Below are 17,437 nucleotides of genomic sequence, written 5' to 3'. Positions count from 1 at the left end.
AAAATGAAATGAATGGTTTTCCGACTGGCACGTATACTGTCAGTCATCTCAGTTTTGCTCAACAACAATCTGTCTTACACCTACTGGTGCATCCTGTCGGTAATTGTATAAATTAAACAAAGTAAGTGTATTAGTCTTCAATTTTTTTTCTGATCAAGGTTAAAATTGCTATGGTCTGAAATAATTAAAAGTTTCATAAATTAAAAATGTTTAAAAATCATGGTCTTCTTTACTCAGCTATTAAAATTGCGTATGTTTTACCTGCGCGCTTGAGCATTTAAAATACTTGATGTAGGCCTAGTTCATAAGCATCGAAATAAACATTTTTTGGTAGAAAATGGAGCTCGAAAGAAATAATACAAGCTATGCAATTTCACAAGACAGTTGTCCACTAATTGGACTTACAGCTCATCAGTTACTTGAAAAACGTGTTTCTGACCACCCAGATCGAGAAATGTACGTGTTTGTGGAAGATAAAGAGCGAATAACGTTTACAGACTTCAAAGATAGGGTAAGTTAGAATAATGGTTGGGATAGAATAGTCCAGTTTTAAAATGTCTTCATTTCCAAAGCCAAGGGAACTTTTACCGCGTTGACCTTGACCACTACAGCAATAATGTGAAAGAGAGAAATCATTCTTTTTTACTATAACTGCTAATTGATCTTAATTCAAAATTATGCTGGGAAAATGATAAACCTTCAGTTAATGGTATGTTGCTTTTTGGTGAAAATGTTAAATCTAGCGTCATCTACCAGGGGATCATTCCATAGAGAATTTAATTTTTTCTTAAAAAATCAGCCATCATATGACAACATACCACCAACTATAGCAGTTTTGATTAAACGGTCTGCATAATTATCATCAAGCTGGTTGTGTTTGAGCCAATGTTCTAATCAATTGCTAAACATTCCAAGATGGCTTATATTGTTCCGATTATTCACTAATACAGTAGCTCCTCCCCCACATTAATCCTACAACATTGTAGGAATGTAATTCTTGTCTTCGCACGTAAACTTTGTAGGCTACACTAGTGTGCGTAATAAAAGGGAACCCCAGTCTGCTCGACAAGGGGCTATGTTTAATCCTCTGAAAAAACATTATACCGGTCATGGTACATGATACATGTCATGGTCGGTGCAAGTCACCATGTCTCACCACTTATGCTTGGCGAAAAAGATAAGAGGGTGGCACGTTTGGAAATTATATAGGCGTGTGGCATTGTTTTGTCATTTTCTTTGATTGTAACATCTTCCTTCATTTGGAAAAATGTTTTCACTTTTTCACTGACTAAACCAAGCACGGCCTTTTGCCGACTGCATTTGCCTTTAAGTACATTTATTTTTTAGTCGCGACGCGACTTCACAGCTCACTATGTCGGTCGGTTGGTCGGTAAACACTAACTCAAGTTTGAGCACGCGACTGCAGCCATGTATATGGCCTTGTTAATTTAAGATACAAACAGCATAATACTCCTAAAGTATTTCGTGTTTCTATAATGGCAAAAGGACTAAACATTGATCTCTATTATTATGGCAATATGCTTTGGGTTAATTCGAGGAAAATTGATTTTGTTGGGAACCCTTTAAATTTGTTCAAAGTTCACTGTAATAGATTCGATTCGATTTCCTGTGCTTTCTTTTAAATATGACATCCAGAGCTAAAGCAAATTGAAACTAATTTCTTTTGTGTAAGGATTAATTGGGTCGTCCTGAATCTTTCTCTATGGATAGTATTATATAGGTTCAAAATAAACACCAAAGGCATGCCAGTTTGTAATTAGACCAACATTCACATTGAGATTCTTGATAGACATACTGTACCTGTTTATGTAGCCCAGTATAAACACAATACACATGATTTTGAACAGTGCATATAGTATTACATATGTATACAATTATACCGTAAATTTCCAAAATGGCTGCTTTCCCCTGACCAAATGTTGGGCAACCCTTCCATTTTATGTTTTTGATACAATTAATAACCGTGTGCCAAGTTTTAGAAGGTTATCACAATTTGAAGGATTTGCCTCAAATAAGCACCTTAACATTTAGGTTGAAAACATAGCTGCTGGACTTTTCTCTCTTTGCATGAAGAAAGGTGACAGACTTCCTATTTGGACAGACGTGCACATGGAATTTCCACTTTGCGTAGCCGCTGCAAGATCTATTGGCCTTATTTCTGTAAGAATTTACGACTTACTTATTCCATCATCATTATTGACAAAACAATATCTGTCCATCAAATCAATGTTAAATATTTTAGATAGAAGATATTTGAAAGAAAATGAATGGATGCATATGAGGCTTCTTTGGTATAGCACTAAAATATTCTATTTGTTGACAGGTTCGACTTCGTGCAACCTTTACTAACAGTAGCGTACAAGACATCTTACACCGCGTAAGTATTTTTCATCATGTGTAATTTATTTTGAAATTATATATCACAATTCCTAGCTAAATAAATCCATAGCATAGCAATTGTAGTTTCGCTGTACCAATCGTATCGCATATGTGGTATGTTGATTTGCCCAAACGAAATGTATTGCCTTTACATTGAAAAGATTATTTTACTGTTTTACACAGACTGATTCTAAAGTAATTGTGATAGGGAGGAATTCAAGTGACTTAGTCAGTAGGTTGGAAGAGATCAAGGAATGTTCCGACAATACAATAAGGTAAATACAGTAGCATATATCATCTATTTTATGTTTCAAAGCATTGTACCATTGTAGACTATTGAATATAATAATTACTAATTTTTAATCGCGTGGACGCGACTCAATAGTTCACTATGTCGGTCGGTCGGTCTGTCGGTCTGTCTGTCGGTCCGGTATCACTATGCGTTTTATCGCTTTTCTGTACTTTTTTAACTGTTTTGATGTACAGAAAAGTTTTAAAGTACATTACTTTTTGAAAGTTCATTTTTTTCTGAGAGCACGCGACTGTTGGCCTTGTTTAAAAGTAAAATATCATTAGTTATAATTATGTGATACGGTAATGTTTCAAATTATATTCTTAGACTTCCAAATATTATCATTGGCGTGGGAGACAACAAAAGGTACTGGTACAGTAAATTTCATTTTGTTTTATATATTACCTTTTTTATTCCTTTCTATAAACCTTGAATGTTCCATTTTTATTCCTCATGCCATCTTTATTGCCTTATTACATTTACATTATTTTCCTTTCATTTATAAACAAATTACAATATAAAAAATGAAATATTAACTTGTGTCACATATTCCACAATTCCAATAATTTTGTAGGCCTATCTTTGACATTGTTTAATCATAATTATTTTCGTTGTTGACAGTACATATTCGCTTGATGAGATTGAGAAAATCAGATTTGAGAAATGTTCAGTCAAAGAAAAAATGAAGTTACCCCGGATGATGACTGTGATATATTTAGTACATCGGTAAGACCTAGGCTACTGATGTAACTTTCTTATTAGGCTTAACACCATGGTTAGCATTATTAAAACTATTTGCAAATGATTTGCAATGATAATTTGTATACCATTGGAAGTATAGGACACAATTTAGTAGAATTAGACAGTAAATGCACAGTAATGTTGCTGAACATTGTATTACTTTCTATTTTAAACAGGGTTCCACAGGACCCCCTAAGCTCGTGGTCCATACACATTTCAGTGCTATCAATGGATGTAAAGTGTTGATATCTTACATTGACCAAACGAAGGACAAACTAGTAAGTGTTGACTGAATTATTTATGGCCTGAGTGTATCAGAGATGCTCCCAAATTCTTACTACATTAATACTGGTTTTAAGTACAGGTGCTGTACATATAATAGTAGTCACTACATTTTGTTATTATCGCAGAATCGCAGATATTTGGGCCGCAATTCCACACACGTTAGCGGAGAGGTATCCTTGGTAATGCCACCTCTCGTGGTCGGTATAACTGCAGTACTTGCGTCACCAACTTATACCATTCAATCTACTTTAGAAACAATTCAAAATGAACGGTAAGAATGTTATTATTGTTCTGCCTACTTAATAAACATGATAAACGTCGACATAATAAATGTGAAAGCCTAACAACGGTGAGAATAACTCAGTTTCTGAAACCTTTTCAATGAAGTTCTTAATGTAAATTGAAAAAAAGGTCTACTCATTCATTCATTACCTATTTCATTAATTCAAACTTGATTATCTCCAACTTAAGCAACTGTACATATATAAGATATAATAAGAAATTTAATATTACAAGAACGATATAAGAAGACAGTACCTGTATCTCAAAATTGAAATTGTTAAACATTTCAAATTGCTGATTATTAAGCCTACACTGTACACATTCAACCTTAACATGTTATTATTATAAAGCAGAGAAGAATGATTTGCCATGTCTATTTATTTTGAATTTCTATCAATACGTTTACTTATAACTCTCTTTACCATAGGTGCACTGATCTACTATTTCTGATTAACGACTTTTACAATTTTGTGAACTACCAAGAAATTGGCAAATACGACTTAAGCTCGCTCACTGTGTGTTAGTATCATTCATTAAAAAAAATATATAACTATAAATAGTTTGTATTTAATTACTTTCGTTAAATTAAAAGTAATACTTCTCTGCAATTAATATATAAACGATGTGGAATAAGAGGGAAACGGAAGCGATTTAACAACATTGCTATTTGAAAGTGGAGTTACAGCATTTCCACTGGAAAACATAACGTGAAATATTCAGTATAAGGTTTTTATGTATCGACGAATACATAGACAATCCTCATTTTGATTGTTGTTTTGTTCTTATCAGGTAGTACTGGAGGATCCAATATACCGGTAGATCTGATGGAGAACTTTGAAAGAAAATCTAACTGCCAAGTGATAGTAAGAAATTGTACATTCACCTGCAAATATTCTTTACTGAAATTAAGATGTGTCGTCAGATATCGCGCAACAATGACATGTCGATCTAAATAATCTCCGTTAATCTATTTATGTAATATGTTTTTTTGTAGATGACATATGGATCGACAGAGGCAATGTTCTTAACAACTTCGATACCATGGGATTCGTTGAAGTTCCGTCATTTGCCGAGCAACCCGTTTGCAAATGTTGAAGTAATTTAGACCTGTTATATTAATTGTTTATATAGGCTGTAATTAATGCATCTCTATATCTATATTTATATTAAATGTAAACCGATTAGTAATCATCTTTATTGTAGATCAAAGTTGTTAATGATGACGGTATATGTGTACCACTTGGCAATGTGGGTGAGGTGTGGTGTCGTTCTGCTGGTATATGTTTAAGGAATATTTAGATGACGAGAAACGTACGAAAGAGGCTTTGGCACCACGTGGATGGTTTAAAACAGGGTATATTACGTTTACTATTATTTTTTGGTATGGTGGGTATAATGTTATTTTTCGTGTTGCAATTACGGTATTTGTTTATTATTTATTATATAAATAAATTATTACTACTATAACTGAAAATGATTTCTTTTTCAGTGATCTTGGTGTGTTTGATAAATCTGGTAATTTTGAGATACTGGGTAGAAAAACGGTATTAAGTATAATTATTTCAACTTGTTTGTTTCTGTAATATTTAATTTGTACACAGTAATTATGTAGCACGTTTGAAAGAGGGGAGGAAATTTGGAACATAATGGACAATGTGTTTAATAGCACTGGTAGATGAAGAGAAGTGACGTTCAAGACGTGTCCATACTATAGCCCCCAGTTTTTGTTCATAAATGTCCATTGTTGAACATTCAGTTTATACCCTAATGTCATATTATTATACAGTATCCAATTTGAATAATTATGTATGTGTATAGGAATTGATAAATAAAGGCGAGGCTAAGGTGTTCCCAGCTTCAATGGAAAATATTCTTTCACAACATCCTTCAATAAACTAAGTTCAGGTGAGATATTTGTAGTTATTTTTATTATATTATTTTTATTATTATTACAAATGAAAGAATAACAGAGAGTTATGATATTTAACAACAAATAAATACTTATACTTGTTATTTAATGAGCATTTTTTGTGAATTGTACTAGTAATCAGAAATTGAAATTTAAATACTGACATTTAATACAGTCTTAAAGATTTTGTACCTGGTTGTGGACTGTATAAAGTTGATGATTTAAAAAAAATTAAAAACAAAAATTTTAAGTTCTAAAAAACATTGAAATTGGCACAACTATCGAAGTACATTGTATGTGTTGTCCACAGGTAATTGGAGTGCCAGATGAACATCTTGGAATGGAGGTTTGCATATGTATAAGGTTTGTTTTCGACGAGACGTATCAGGTTATTTCGTTTTGTTAAAAAGGAAGTGCTTACCACCCACCCGAAATGTGTATATGTTTTTCCATTCATTACACCCCGGCACAAATTTATATTAATGTATTAATATAACTATTGAATGACTGATGCTGCACCAACATACACGTGTATTTAGGTACAGTATCACACAATGTAAACACATTTAATATTATTATTACAGGCCAGAAGATGACATAACTATTGATGGAGAGCATATTGTTGCCTATTTAAATGGAAAGGTTAGTAATATTAGTTCCAATAAACTTTTTCCTGGTAATGATGTGTTTTCCAAATTTTGAGCAACACAACTCAAAGTGGAAAGGTTAGTAATATTAGTTCCAATAAACTTTTTCCTGGTATTGATGTGTTTTCCAAATTTTGAGCAACACAACTTAAAGTGGAAAGGTTAGTAATATTAGTTCCAAGAAACTTTTTCCTGGTATTGATGTGTTTTCCAAATTTTGAGCAACACAACTTAAAGTTCTGCCGACGCTTTATGATTTTATACAACGCAAAATGCAGGACGCCTCTATAAGCGCCGAACAATCAATAGAAAACGAAAAAAGTACCAAATTAATTAATGTTAAAATTGCAAATTAAAAAGTGGGATTTGGTTTGTTTTTAGGTTCGAGACGCAAACTTACCTGGTTATGTTCTAATAGTCGATCATTTTACGACAAATGATGTTGGAAAGGTAGGCTTAATAACATTCATCATCCAATATTATTGCGATGAGAATATGAATAATTATGTACAATGTCAATAACTGTGTAATGTATGCGGGTTTTTTCAGATTGACCGCAAAGCTCTTACAAAGCAAGTGGAATACAGAATTAAAAATGAGCATATTTTGAAAGTAAAGGCATTTGAATTAATAACATCAGTTTAGAAGAAAAATCTATATTATATATTTCACTTAAATCATGTATTACTTGTTTTAGAAAAAAGTTAAATTTAAGTATATCTAAAATGAATAATGAGATTCAATGTTCAATTAATTTCAATGTAAATGTTTTTTTATATATATTTATAAATGACAATAAATGTACTTACTTAAGGATATTATTATTATTATTCTCTTATACCGTTTTGACATGCTAGTTCTTATCTCAGATGGAATCGTAAATGTCGGTCTTTTAAAAAAAATGTCTACAATTGAATATTAATTAGTCAGAATGAATTAGTAAATATGGTAAATTAACTAATTATATATAAAACTAAATAACCTTTGATATTGTGCACAATAACAGTGTACTGTATAATAACCAATAAAGTTGATAATGATTTGCTTAACTGTTGTTTTAGTTGTCTTCTACCTCGTTCTTTAAAGTGACGTCACATGAAAAAGTCTGAATACATTTTCAATTCTATTTTTGTCTGTATAGACCTACTTTATCCATATTTATAATTAAGAAAGCGCGCCCAGTTTAACGCCATCTGTTCACAGATAATTCGCACGTCATTACGATGACATGTTACGAGTGTTCTGAATCAAAAATCGTATTTTACGTAATCACACATAAAACGAAGAGTAGCACAGCGCCATCACATAAATAGGGACCACGCATACCGTACTTTATATACAATGTATTTCATGTTTGGAAAATGCTACTAAAAAGAAAACGGTCCTTCTCTTGCCCAAATTGGAAACATCAGAGCTTAGAAAAATGTAATGTCTTTGAATGCTATCAATCAATGCAAATCTAACTTTGGGCCTATTAACATGAAATGGTGTCATATAGGGCCTAGTGATTCTGTTCTCTATTTTTGGTTGCCGTTCTTGTTTGAGTACTCCGAATTATCCATCCAAAGTACAATATAAACATGGTATAAGGCCTAAGTTTCCCTATACTCATCACCAGAAAACAATGTCCCGTCAGGACTTTTGTTTGCAATATAGTATAAGGCAATATATTTGAATAATAGCAAACACGGATTTCTTCATGTGTTATGAAAATGAAATGCATTAGTATTTAGCCTGGTTTACTATATGCGTTATCTGAAAATGTATTTAAACACTTTGGAGATAAAGCTGCATAAGTAGGCGCGGTGATTGCTTTAGAGAGACACAATTGACCATGAATATCATACTTTGTATCTTATTTAAATCTTGACGACCAAAGTGTATTCAAAAGACCGCCATCGGGGATAGCAGATTATAAATCATGTTAGAAGCCATGTCAGTTGCAACCAATGCAGTGCATGATATTTTCATCGAAGACGTTATGTTAATGTTGGATGTTGATTAGCAAAAAACCGACTTCATTTTCTACGGATGAATCTGGCACTTAACTGTATATTAGCAATAAGTATATTATACTGTTGTTGAATCGGATGAAAATGGCTGAAACTAGAAAACCAACACGACCGACGTCTATAATCAAGAAGGTAAGAAATATTAATGTATATTGTTATTATTATATTATTTATAGACGTTGTTGCATTAGATGAAGATGGGCAGGATCCGGTCGTTTATGTGAAAATGCTACAGTGTGACAGCATCACGCATTTTCATATTGAATTAAGAAAAATATTAATTGTATCATTGAATGCGGACGTATTCGTTAAGAAGACGGTTTAATCAGGATTTCATTTAATTATTATCTAATTGCACTAGAGAATACATCTCTAATGCAGCTTTGATTATCACGTTTAGTTTACTATTTTCTCTGAAATAATACTTAAGATGCGACCGGTACAGACAGCATACATCCATTCAGTTAGATCAATATTTATATGCCGATCATTATTATTATACATGTCATTGTCGTTACAATTTATAATCGAAGCTGGGAGCATCATCATTATTGCTATGATCTAATCATATCCTTTTCAACATCGTCATGTAGCCTATAGCCTAACGTCATGATCATGATCATCATGGCATATGGCGGTTTTGTAAGCATGAAACTTTTTTGACCAATGGACGTTTCTAAATTCCGTGGGTGTATGATGACACATTGTGCCATACGTTGTCTTAATTGATCTGTAAATGTATTAAACAATTTTTCAACACATAGTAGGCCTACGTCATAAAAATGTATCATCATTACTCCTAAATCAGACATGATACATGATGTTGGCAATACATTTGGTAAGAAAATGAGAGTAAGGAATAATTTCTTAATATTATTATCCTTTTTATTGTGGAAGTAGAAGAACAAAAGGATAAAACAATGTACTACCGGTTAAGAAAAGCCACAAAAGGACACACTGAAAAAAAACCATTGTACACCAATCAGCTGTTCTGATACTGTGTAAAAGAATTCACAACACTAATTGTGGGATAATCCAATTTTAGATTGGGGGTAAGCCTAACACAATAGATTGTTTACGAATGGACCTTTGTTGTCATTACTCAATAACATACCTTGAATAAAATAGATATCATAAAAATATAATAATTGATAACTTGTTTTTATTGTGAACATTCAAATTGAATAGACGCAGGGCAAAACTGTATTTTGTTTGTATATAATGGACGATTCCGCAATAACTGTTGTGAGCTAGTGAAGTGTGTTTTAACGTGCTCGAGTTTCTTGAATTGTGTGTGTGTGCGCTGATGATATCACGGAGGTCCAAAACAATCATTTTTGATGAGGTGAATAATACATAATAAAATAGAGGTATGAGACTAAGCTAATTATAATAAATGTTACAATGGTTATTTTGTCAGCAATATAGCTTTAATTACCTGTTCTTTATTTTTATAAAAAAGAATTAATTGACAGGTAATTTGGTAGATTTAGCTAGGCCTAGCGAATTGGTAAATGTTTGAAGATGAGACCAAGAATTCACGACTTGCTTTACGCTCTCCAGCGTCGGATGAAAGCAAGGTAAACTTCCTCGTGAAACAAAAGACGCATAATAGGCCTAGGATAGTCTGCATATGATGGCGTTAGGGAGGAGTCCGATTCATTTCAAGTTCATACTTGTTTTTTATGGTGTTAAGCATTGATTTATATTTTATAACTAATAATAACCAGTCATACTATCTACCTACTACACAGTATATAAATCCACGCTTGGTGGTATCGTCTGGTGGGGGCTTATTATGATATCAAATAATGTCAATTACATTTTATTTATTAACATGCTTTCTTTTTTTTCTTTCTAGAAACATGTTAAAATCAGTTAAAATATTGTTAAACTTTTCATTCCTCACAACGCATCAACAACAAACAACATCTCTTATTACAGAGAGTGGTCTTCAATTTCGGAATAATCCCAATCAGTTTTTTAAATTCAAAATGTATGACCCCTGATAACATAACATATTTGTGAAAAACAGGGATGGGATATAAAATTTAAGGTCAAATTATGAAGAATCTTATTTACCACAGTAGGGTTTTGCATATCATCATACTTTCATTTTACTATTACGATTTACATATTGCGATTTGAAAATCGTTCTTGGTACCATTGTAAAGCTAAAATCTTTATGATTATTTTATTACATGTAAATCAGATGACATACATAGTTTCAATCAGCTTTAATAAAAACATCGAATTGGGCTATAAACGCTGGCGGTGGCAGTTTCTAACTGGAAAAACCTCTGGCAGTCAAAGTGTTAACTCTAGGTGTATTCAATACATGATTTTCATGCTACAGAAGCCATCTTGCAGAGATGACGTTGTAGCCAAAAGATTGGCCTACAGTACTGTACATCATTGTATTGCTTTGATTGCCTAAAAAATCCATCGAAAAAAACACAGTGTATGTATAAAGCATATACTGTACTGTAGGCAAAAACTATCGCAGCGCCTCCACATTTTATTTATTCATTTCCCAACCAACAGTAAACTCATGGTTCACCACTTACAGGAGGGAACACAGACAAACACGAACATATACAATAAAAAACATTAAACTAAACTACTAAAAATGTTACGAAACTTACGGAAATTATTACTAAAGATATCTTTGAAATATCAATCCGCGCTCCATGCATTTTGGGATTTATAGCGGGCCACTATAATTATTAGAATCGACTTATTTTTCACATTTTTAACCATTTAAAGACGAAAAAAGTTATCGCAATAAGACCATATAGTATTATTTTTACATTAAATATTGTTTGTGATCTTAAAATAAATCTAAAAAACGTAGGGAAGATGTCTTTAATAATACAAAACTGATATACTGTAGCAGGATCACAAACTTAAACTATCCAAATCTAATTGCCTGGAGCACTTTATGTTTTTTTTCCATCATTAATACACATTGTTTCCTGTTTTATATTTATGATCGATACAGAATTAATAAAAACCAAGGTTCTATAAGAAGATATTATAAAGCTGTGAAGTTACAGTATTAAAAACTTAATTGGATATAAATTCCTATGGCCTGAATTAGGAAACAAAGCACAACTTACATTGTTCAATCCTGTTGTAATTCAAGGAAGAACAAATTTCATAAGGTCAATAATTGTGATACTGTATCCTTTGACATCTTGTCATAGTTGGATAAATAGTGTAGTAGAAGGCAGATTGTTTTGAAAAATTGTTATAACGATTGGAAATACTACTGTACTCTAGACTCCACAAGGATTTTTGAATAAACTATTACAGTACATTATTAATTTAACCATGGTCAAGAAAAAGGTAATTGTTGTATTTTAAAATTCTGCTTTTCATATTCTTTTTTATTTAATTTAAAGATGTATTGTCCCTTTGACTAATTCCAAAAAAATTTTTTTTTTAATATTTCGAAAAAAAGTGGGTCATTTTGAAGTATCATAATAGTTTAATTAACTTTCACCAAAAATTAGTCAAAAAATAATAATTTAACTGAAATACAGACGTTTTTTTGTTCAAAAAATAACTTTGACTTCCAGTCAAAGTTTTTGATCAAAACATATCTCATAATGCAACGCGTTTGTTTGGCTACTCTGTATGCATAATCATAAAACTTCCTCGCGATCTGTGTGAAAACACCTTCTCAACCGTGACGAGTTGTAAACAATCCCAATTAGTCTCATGCATAATGCATACTCGTGATTTGAAATCTTTGTTTACTTTCGCTCGTGATGATTTTCCAGACGAAATGTAATCAAATTAATTTACCTGTTAATTACGTAAACTTGTTGTTTTTGGCTCAAATTTTCGACTTAAAGTGAATAACTTTAATATTACTTTGATATGGCCAATTTAAATTTAGAAAATTTTGTTTTCCATTTTTTGTGTTTCAAGGGACAATACATCTTTAAATAGTACAGTTACTATATTCTTCATATTGACTAATTGTATACTGTACATATAATTTTGCATCTGCATGCACAGTACAATAACTCTAGGTAAAGTACAGTACACTGAACTACTCACTCACAAAGAGTATTTTTGTTTTCTTATTTGATTTTTGGAAATTTCTGTTCACTGTTTCTTTTAAAAAATAATTTGCTATAAATCAAAGTGACGTCTATAACGTTTTTCGGTTTCCTCCATGAACACTTTATGTTTAAATTTTCAAAATCAGATTAAATCTATTGTCTTTTTCTTCCTGTCTAATACAGTTACTTATTAATACAGAATACTGCAATACAATTGAGCAATAGCAAAATAAGTAATAAATAAATAAACAGAATACAACTAAATACTTAAAACATACATTAATGTATTGCACAATGGTACATACTATTCAGTACTCCCAAGAAATGAAATACAAGAATGATGACATACTGTGCAGTAAATACATGTTGAAATAACTTTTTTAAATGGAATTATCAAGCTATTGTTATCACCTGATGATATTGATAATGACATCCTGTATTTGTTTATGTAAATTAAATGTAATGTACAGCACTACAGTAGCCTACTTTGAGAGTATTCTTAATACTTTTGTTGGTTTTTGTATACCAACCTGTATCAAAAGTAGCTCAGTTATTAAAAAGCAATTACAATTGATGAATAATTACTTTGGTCAGTAGAGGAATAAAGCATTGTATTAATGTACTATGCACCTTAATGGTTAGGCCTACTTATGTTCAAGTTGATTATTTAAATAACCTTTAAATTGTTCAATATTAGTGCTTAATCATCTAATATAAAGTATTCTTGAACCGGATCTAAAGGACATCTAACTTGATATCAGAATTAAAAATATACGTAATATAGACTGTTATCTTGCTGTTCAAATAAGTATTTTGTCTGTCTAGAGTGTGTTTTATCAGACAGTGTATATTATTATAGTATATAGTTGATCAGGGCTGATGGAAGTTAGTGCAATGGAAACTTAATTACTGTAAGTATACAGTATTAAAGGCTGCTATACTCTCAGTTCTCAGAAGTCATTGTATATTGATTTCTTCCTGAAGTCAGCACTGTAATGTTATAACGATATCCTTGTCTCATTTTCTATTAGCTACAGTACTGTATTGTTGAACTTCATAGATATACATCTACAGTTGTATCATTTAGATTTCATCTGCTCTGTATGATAAAGAGTTTAACTGTAAATTAACTTCTTTTTTTTCAGGATATGGAAGATCCAGGACCTGTAGTAGATCAAGGCAACCAGCAGGCCAGGCATTTTCAGAGTGACTTGGAAGGAGAAATTGCAGGTAATTTCTAGTTTGTAATTGATTTTTTGTTCTGTAACTTGGAGATCCTGGTGATAGTGGAACTACAGTACAGAAAGAAAGTACTGCAACTTTTCCTACGAAGTAGCTTCGTAGATAGAACGTAGGCTACGTTGTTGGCTTCGTAGGTTCCATTGTTTGGCTTCGTAACCTCAATAAACAACTTTCAATGAGCTACTTTCTGAACTTCGTAGGGAGTTCGTAACCTATATAAACAACTCTGCGATGTTCTTAGTGAAGTAATTAAGAAGGTGTGAAATTAATGTGTTAAATTTAACTGGCGGAGGACCAAGTTGTAAATTACTAAAAAATAAATAATATTTTTTAATCGTAATCTTTTCCTTCGTGCATGTTTACCTACTCAACGGCGAATATAAATTTCCCACCATGTAAACGTAGAGACACGATCCAACACAGGTGAACCGCAACGAACAGGCCAACTAATATAGCGAACGTCTAGTCCATCCAGAAACGATGCCGAGAAAAAAAGATTGTAAACAATTCATTCTAAATATAGTATCAGAACGTTCAATCGGTCGCTCAAAAAGACTGCCGACAGAAGACCGTAATTAATACAAACCTAGTTTTTTTGGTCACATGGCATGAAACGCGATACTCTCTGCTTTACCGCAATCGTTCACGTGTTTTTTTTAACTTAGTACGAGAGGGTGGTTGCCGGTCTGACGACGATTAATAAGATCGTGTACCTGGATTTTGTGTCACATGACATGAAACATAATACTCTCTCTCTGAAACTGCTCACATGTTTTTTCCACTCCAAATTCTGGTCGGGCTTTTTTCTATACACATGTCGTAATCATTTTAAAAGGCCTAAGCCAGGCCTATGTTAAATCTTAATATGGAATATATATTTGTTTTGCATATATTTTGTTAGGTTAGGTGTCGTTGTTTTTATAATTCGTAGGAATTCCAAGGTAGGATTAAATAATTTTTAGTGTAGGCCGCCGAAACAGGCTAGCCTCGACTCTCTCTACGTGAGCTGAGGTCCACCGGCCCGATGTCATTTCGTCTGCGGATTTCCGTCCAAATTAGGATAACCGATGCATAGGGCGGTTACAAAAATTGACGTCTACTAACTTTAGATAGGATTTTAATTAGCAAACAATACATCGTTTGTTTGCATTGTCAATGCTTCTAAAGGCAATGACAATGGTGTTTACTAACCCTACGAACCACCCTACGTAGGCGCGCCTAAATAATTTTCATAACAATACATCGTAGGCTACGAACAATACATCGTAGGCTACGAACAATACATCGTAGGAGAGAACAATACATCGTAGGCTACGAACAATACATCGTAGGCTACAAACAATACATCGTAGGTTACAAACAATACATCGTAGGCTACGAACAATACATCGTAGGACAGAACAATGACCTACGATCTACCTACGCGTAGGCTACGCGTAGATACGAAGCAGTAATTTCTTTCTGTACTGTATATAAACCTAATTAATGACAATGTTTACTTATACAGTAAGGCTGTATTTCTGCTGTGTGGTGAGGGCGTGTGATGCAGTCTGTTGAACATTGGATTATAGATCATGAGTTTGAATCCAACTCTCACAGCATTGTTTGTATCCTTAGGCAAGATACTTACAGTACGTTGGTCTCTCTCTGCCGAGGTGTATAAATGGGTACCCGGTGGCAGGTGGTTTGTATTTTATTTTTAGTAGCCCATCTTTCACAGCCCTATGCCATCTAAAAATCAAGCATTATGCATTCAGAGTGAATGACTCAAGTGAAATGTACACTTTCTGCTGTTAGGAAAAAAAAAAGAACTTGAACCCGCTTTACAGTAGATCTCAATTTATTTATTATTGCCTTTAATCAATAATAGTAAACATTTCCTTAATTAAGTCAAAATTAAGTAAAAGTTTATGGAATAATTTCTCTGAGTTACTGTAGGTTTTCATTTTGTATGTATTGTTATAAAGGTTGCATCTTTTATTTAAATTCAATTGTCAACTTTGTCTGTTATTGTCATAAAGAAATTTGGTCTAATATTTTATTCAAATTGATGACTGAGCTAAACTAGTTGAATAAATAATTAATTCAAATAAATCTGTAAAATAATACACAGCCATAATGTTTGTTCTGTTTGCTTTTTTGATATGTGTTTGACTACAGTATCATTGGCTTGATACATATAATCTGAAATACTACTAGTACTCCTTTAGAGTACTATAGTAGCTTTATTGTCATAAGCATACTGTAATGTTGATTCATTTTCAAGGGGGGTTATATAGATTTTTATATTATCTGATGTTTTTTAAATAAGGTTAATAATACATGTAAGGCCTTATCATTGAAAATCTCTCAATCTATTAAGTGTAGATGACAAAGCAGTTTATTTTTGCTGAAAATTTTCATTTATTATCTTGCGTTTCTTGATGTATATGATTACACTGACTGAATATCATATATAAGTTTTATTTGATTATAGTTTATACAGAAGTATACAGGTACGTATCCCTATACTGTGTGTCTAATTATCAAATGTGATTTGCAGTACTGTATGTTGCAATTAAAATTATTTGAATTTGTTAATTACTTAATTATTTTCTTCAAAAAATAATCCAATACTTCAGTTTTCAACAGTAAATAATTTATTGTTATTTAGTGTATTGGAGACAATTATCACCTTTGATTGTCCTTTTACCCTTTCCATGTAATAGAGGTGTGGTAGGTATTTCTTGTGTTTTTGTGTTTCTGCTTTTGTAATACTGACAGGTATTTATTATAAAGAAGAAAGAAATAAACTTGTGATTACTTTGGTTCTGTAGTAGGGAATACTGACCCATCAGGACTCGAAATTCACTTTTTTTTTCACAGACTTGGGAGCTGTACTGTACTTACACACTTTATTTATCGATTAAAACATTCTTTAATATTCCATATTGTGTTATTTTAGGACATCGTGCTGTGTTTGTTGGCGTTCACATACCTTTAAAATCTAAAAATAGACACAAACATAAGCACCGAAGTAAGAAGAAGAAAGGTAACGGAGATGATGATGGCAATGGGATATCTATACAGATTGGAGGAGCAACTCCACCAACAACGAGGGCAACACCAGTAGGTAAGTCATGATATTAGGCATCACGTCACGATCCTTTTTAACAATCTAAGTGGCACCCTGCCCACCACCTTCACCCAGGAGTCGACACCTACGTATATGATGCATTTAAATGTACTCGCAGAGGAAATTCGTCACACACCAACTGAGCTATTTACCATGTTAGCTAGGAAATTATGTTAACCCATACTGAACTGAACTTTTAACCCACTAGCACGTTGCTATTCTCTGTGATTTCTAGCTAATTATAGAGGAAATAGATTAAGCATATTTATAGTAAAAGGTAGTGAATTATGTGGGCGGTCTATCACAGCTGACAATTAAGTAGAAATTAGATAAAGGTTCTAATTATGGAGTGCTTTCCATCTGTTTGTATCTTGATTTTAGAAATGGACTTATCTTATCTGTATTTGTTATCACTGGTTATGTAAATTAGATGAACTGG

General features: G+C 32.5%; 3 protein-coding genes and 1 long non-coding RNA gene across 6 annotated transcripts in view; 3 read left to right on the top strand and 1 right to left on the bottom strand.

Moving 5' to 3' along the window:
* The window catches only part of LOC144843042 (small ribosomal subunit protein eS26), a 136,090-nt gene that overhangs the window by 39,587 nt on the left and 79,066 nt on the right, over window positions 1-17,437 (bottom strand). The window lies entirely within an intron of this gene.
* On the top strand, window positions 338-5,299 carry LOC144852164 (medium-chain acyl-CoA ligase ACSF2, mitochondrial-like). Its single transcript, XM_078709917.1, has 9 exons — window positions 338-511; window positions 2,053-2,181; window positions 2,345-2,398; window positions 3,610-3,711; window positions 3,844-3,989; window positions 4,428-4,519; window positions 4,790-4,863; window positions 4,995-5,096; window positions 5,204-5,299. Exons 1-9 carry the CDS (start codon window positions 338-340, stop codon window positions 5,297-5,299), a joined length of 969 nt encoding a protein of 322 aa, XP_078566043.1.
* LOC144851633 (uncharacterized) lies at window positions 6,528-7,205 on the top strand. Its single transcript, XR_013614199.1, has 3 exons — window positions 6,528-6,551; window positions 6,938-7,006; window positions 7,106-7,205. It is a non-coding gene; the product is annotated as an uncharacterized LOC144851633 (long non-coding RNA).
* The window catches only part of LOC144842939 (sodium-driven chloride bicarbonate exchanger-like), a 48,617-nt gene continuing 39,620 nt past the window's right edge, over window positions 8,441-17,437 (top strand). The window contains exons 1-3 of one of the 2 annotated variants that reach the window (XM_078699560.1): window positions 8,441-8,700; window positions 13,787-13,871; window positions 16,828-16,995. In XM_078699560.1, the coding sequence (XP_078555686.1) occupies window positions 8,647-8,700; window positions 13,787-13,871; window positions 16,828-16,995 (307 nt within the window). In that variant the 5' untranslated portion in view covers window positions 8,441-8,646. Of the gene's footprint in view, window positions 8,701-9,845; window positions 9,939-13,786; window positions 13,872-16,827; window positions 16,996-17,437 lie in introns of those variants that run through there. The other variant, XM_078699569.1, reaches the window with a different exon arrangement.

This window comes from Antedon bifida, chromosome 1 (genome assembly GCF_963402885.1).
Source record: "Antedon bifida chromosome 1, ecAntBifi1.1, whole genome shotgun sequence".
NCBI lineage: Eukaryota > Metazoa > Echinodermata > Crinoidea > Comatulida > Antedonidae > Antedon > Antedon bifida.
Note: the sequence above shows the minus strand (reverse complement) of the source record. Positions and strands in the feature narration are given on the sequence as shown.